This window comes from Colobus angolensis, unplaced genomic scaffold (genome assembly GCF_000951035.1).
Source record: "Colobus angolensis palliatus isolate OR3802 unplaced genomic scaffold, Cang.pa_1.0 Scaffold22, whole genome shotgun sequence".
Classification (NCBI taxonomy): domain Eukaryota; kingdom Metazoa; phylum Chordata; class Mammalia; order Primates; family Cercopithecidae; genus Colobus; species Colobus angolensis.
The window spans coordinates 1,323,462-1,327,476 of NW_012115377.1; the positions used below are offsets into that span (position 1 = coordinate 1,323,462).

Consider the following 4,015-nt stretch of genomic DNA (forward strand, 5'->3'; position numbering starts at 1 on the left):
CGTTTGAACCCAGGAGGCGCAGATTGCAGTGGGCTGAGATCACACCATTGCACTCCGGCCTGGGGAAGAAGAGCGAAACTCTGTCTCAAAAAACAAAACAAAACAAACAATAAAAAACCTCGAGGCCTCAAGGGCCAAGCACATCCCCAGCTCTTTGTTTTGGGGGCAGAGTTGGGATTGGAACCTGAATCTCCCATAGGGAGGGACCAGAACTCAGAGAGCAAGAGAGAGAGCAGTGTGGAGCAGATGAAAACCGCACTCCTTAGAAACTGACAGATACAAAGATGGAGAAACTGAGGGGGGCCAGGCTCTCGGGCCAGCCCCGCTCCCTCCTCCCGGCAGCAGTGGCTTGATCTGCAGAAAGGACATCTGTCCCCATGGAAACAGCAGAAGTAGGGGAGGGGAGCTGGGCCTAGCTGGTGTCACTTCAAGGTGACAGTCAGGCAGAAGACCCGGGGGGCTCGTAAACACCACGAATCCCCTGACCTCCCCGCTCCTCCCCCCACCTCCAGGCCTGCCTGGGGGTGATGCTAGCTGTGGAGGGGGTCTTCCAGGGCAGTTTGGAAGCCAGAGCACCACTTCCTGCTCCTTGGATTTGTCCCTACAAGTATAAGGTGGGAGGGGGGCTTTGAGTTGTCACCAAGTCCCTTGGCCACAGTGGGCGTCTCCAGCCACCCCTGGGAGCTCTGAGACCCCCACGTGACCCCTTAAATCTTTTTGGTGCATGTATGTGGCAGGGACTCTACCACCCAGGCTGGAGGGCAGTAACATAATTATAGCTCACTGCAACCTCAACCTCTGAGGCTCAAGTGATCCTCCCCCCTCAGCCTCCCAAATAGCTGAGACCACAGACATCAGCTGCACCACCACGCCTGGCTAACTTTTGTATTTTTAGTAGAGACGGGGTGTCACCATGTGGGCCAGGCTGGTCTCGAACTCCTGACCTCAGGTGATCCGCCCGCCTCAGTCCCCCAAAGCGTTGGGATTACAGGCGTGAGCCACCGCACCTGATTTCTTCAGATCTTTTTAGCAGTCCGAAATCGCCACAAACACACCAGCTTTGCTTTTTCTTCACAAGCCTTTATTAAGCATTCTTGGGGGGAAAAGTGGGAGCGATATCCATCATCATAGAAATGAGGACGGGGTTTCAGGATGGGGCTCTCGGGCTCCCAATCCTCCTGCTTCTTTTTTTTTTTTTTGAGACGGAGTCTTACTCTGTGGCCCAAGCTGGAATGCAGTGGCGCAATCTCGGCTCACTGCAACCTCCGCCTCCCAGGTTCAAGCCAGGCTGGTCTCAAACCCCTGACCTCAACTGTTCCACCCGCCTCAGCTTCCCAAACTGCTGGGATTACAGGCGTGAGCCACCGTGCCTGGCCTCGATCCCCCTTTTTTGTGTGTACCTATGGGTGGGGTCCCGTCGAGGTCGCCTGGGATCTCTTACTCCTCTCCCACTTTGGGGAACCCTCTTGGCCTCGGCTGCTGGGTGGGGCCTGGGCTAGGAAAGACCCTGACCATAGAAATGGGGTGGCCGGGCCTGGGGTTGGGGCAAGGTCTGGGAGCCAGGTGCGGCTGGCAGGTGGCCGGCTGCGGGAACGAGGTTGAATAAATGCTCTGGCCTCTCTGGTCCTTCCCCTCTCCAGAGCAGTCCTCAGTCTTCTTTGGAGCCCCCCGGGGCCGGTATAGGACATTGCTGTAGAATGCATTTCCTAGGATGGATAACACAGATCAAGAGGGAACAGTCAGTAAAGACAGCCCAGCCCTCTCCGGCTAACCTCTGGGGGATTTGTCTCTCTTTTCTTTGTGTGTGTGTGAGACGCAGTCTTGCTCTGTTGCCCAGGCTGGAGTGCAGTGGCGTGATCTTGGCTCACTGCAAGCTCTGCCTGCCGGGTTCATGCCATTCTCCTGCCTCAGCCTCCTGAGTAGCTGGGACCACAGGTGCCCGCCGCCATGCCCGGCTAATTTTCTGTATTTTTAGTAGAGATGGGGTTTCACCATGTTAGCCAGGATGGTCTTGATCTCCTGACCTCGTGATCCACCCGCCTCGGCCTCCCAAAGTGCTGGGATTACAGGTGTGAGCCACTGCGCCTGGACTTTTTTTTTTTTTTTTTTGAGACACAGTCTTACTTTGTCACCCTGGCTGGAGTTCAGAGGCGCAATCTCAGCTCACTGCAAGCTCCGCCTCCCAGGTTCAAGTGATTCTCCTGCCTCAGTCTCCCTAGTAGCTGGGATTACAAGCCCCTGCCACTATGTCTGGCTAATTTTTTGTATTTTTAGTAGAGATGAGGTTTCACCATTTTAGCCAGGCTGGTCTCGAACTCCTGACCTCATGATTCGCCCACCTTGGCCTCTCAAAGTGCTGGGATTACAGGCATGAGCTACTGTGCCTGCCTGTTCTTTTTTTTTTTTCAAACTTTTGTTTGTTTTTTGAGACAGGATCTCTCTCTGTCATCCAGGCTGGAGTGCAGTGAGGAAACTATAGCTCACTGTAGCCTCCACCTCCCAGGTTCAAGCAATCCTCACACCTCAGCCTCCTGAGCAGCTGGGACCATAGGCATGTGCCACCAAGCCTGGCTAATTTTTTTGTTGTTGTTGAGATGGAACGTGCTGTGTCGCCCAGGCTAGAGTGCAATGAGGCAGTCTCGGCTCACTGCGATCTCCGCTTTCTGGGTTCCAGTGATTCTCCTACCTCAACCTCCTGAGCAGCTGGGACTACAGGCACAGGCCACCACGCCTGGCTAATGTTTGTATTTTTAGTAGAGACTGGGTTTTACCATGTTGCCCAGGCTGGTCTCAAACTCCTAACCTGCCTCGACCTCCCAAAGTGCTGGGATGACAGGCATGAGACACCATGAACAGCCTAATTTTTTAATTTTTTTTTTTTCTTTTTGAGACCGAGTCTTGCTCTGTCACCCAGGCTAGAGTGCTGTGGCGCGATCTTGGCTCAATGCAACCTCCGCCTCCTGGGTTCAAGCGATTCTCCTGCCTCAGTCTCCCAAGTAGCTGGTATTACAGACGTCCGCCACCATGCCTGGCTAATTTTTTGTATTTTTAGTAGAGACAAGGTTTCACCATGTTGTCCAGGCTGACCTCAGGTGATCCACCCACCTCGGCGTCCCAAAGTGCTCGGATTACAGGCATGAGCCACCGCGCCCAGCAATTTTTAATTTTTTTTGTAGAGATGGGATCTTGCTAGGTTGCCCAGGCTAGGGGCTTTGTCTCTATTTCTGAAAAACGTGAGTATAGGATATAGGAGCCAGGCTTCTCCTCCATCCCTTCTCCCTCCTTCCCCTAGGTGTGAGCACAGATGCAATGTGTCTTTGTCAAGCAGCTGCAGTTCCCACCTCCACCTCCTCCACCCCACCCTCCCTTACCTGGGCTGTTACCTGAATCCCTTTGCTGGCAGCAGCGGCGGCCCCTGAACCAGACGCCCAGCACGATCGCGGCCACACCCACGCTTCCCGCCCCCAGCAGCACGAAGAGGAGTCCTGTGTCGGGGCGAAGAGATGGTCTAAGCAGGAGGGGAAGGGGTGGTGGGTGGGGAGGAAGATGCCGGGGAAGGAACACAGGGCAGGGCTCACCTGGGAAGCTTGGGGTCCGATTTCTGTTCTGTGTGGGGTCATCTGCAGAGAAGAAATCTATGTCATGGGGGGTGCCAGGCTTCTCCACCCTCCAAGAACAGAGCTTACGTGGGGGGACCTAAGTGTTCCTCCTCCTGCCAGGCTTTGTGGTTTTGGGCAGGTGTTCACTCTGAACCTCAGTTTCCTCTTCTGAAACATGAGACTCGCAGGATGCGGTGGCTCAGGGCTGTAATCCGAGCACTATGGGAGGCTGAGGCAGGAGGATCACCTGAGGTCAGGAGTTCGAGACCAGCCTGGCCAACATGAGGAAACCCCATCTCTACAAAAAATATAAAAATTAGCCAGACATGGCCGGGCGCGGTGGCTCAAGCCTGTAATCCCAGCACTTTGGGAGGCCGAGACGGGCGGATCACGAGGTCAGGAGATCGAGACCATCC

At 54.7% G+C, this 4,015-nt stretch overlaps 1 protein-coding gene across 2 annotated transcripts in view; it reads right to left on the reverse strand.

The window, feature by feature from the left end:
* Nucleotides 1–1,059: 1,059 nt before the first annotated feature.
* Nucleotides 1,060–4,015, reverse strand: part of TMIGD2 (transmembrane and immunoglobulin domain containing 2) — a 14,671-nt gene continuing 11,715 nt past the window's right edge. The window contains exons 3-5 of one of the 2 annotated variants that reach the window (XM_011943462.1): nucleotides 3,579–3,620; nucleotides 3,384–3,485; nucleotides 1,060–1,706 (exon numbers count right to left, since the gene is read on the reverse strand). In XM_011943462.1, the coding sequence (XP_011798852.1) occupies nucleotides 1,438–1,706; nucleotides 3,384–3,485; nucleotides 3,579–3,620 (413 nt within the window). In that variant the 3' untranslated portion in view covers nucleotides 1,060–1,437. Of the gene's footprint in view, nucleotides 1,707–3,371; nucleotides 3,486–3,578; nucleotides 3,621–4,015 lie in introns of both variants that reach the window. The other variant, XM_011943461.1, reaches the window with a different exon arrangement.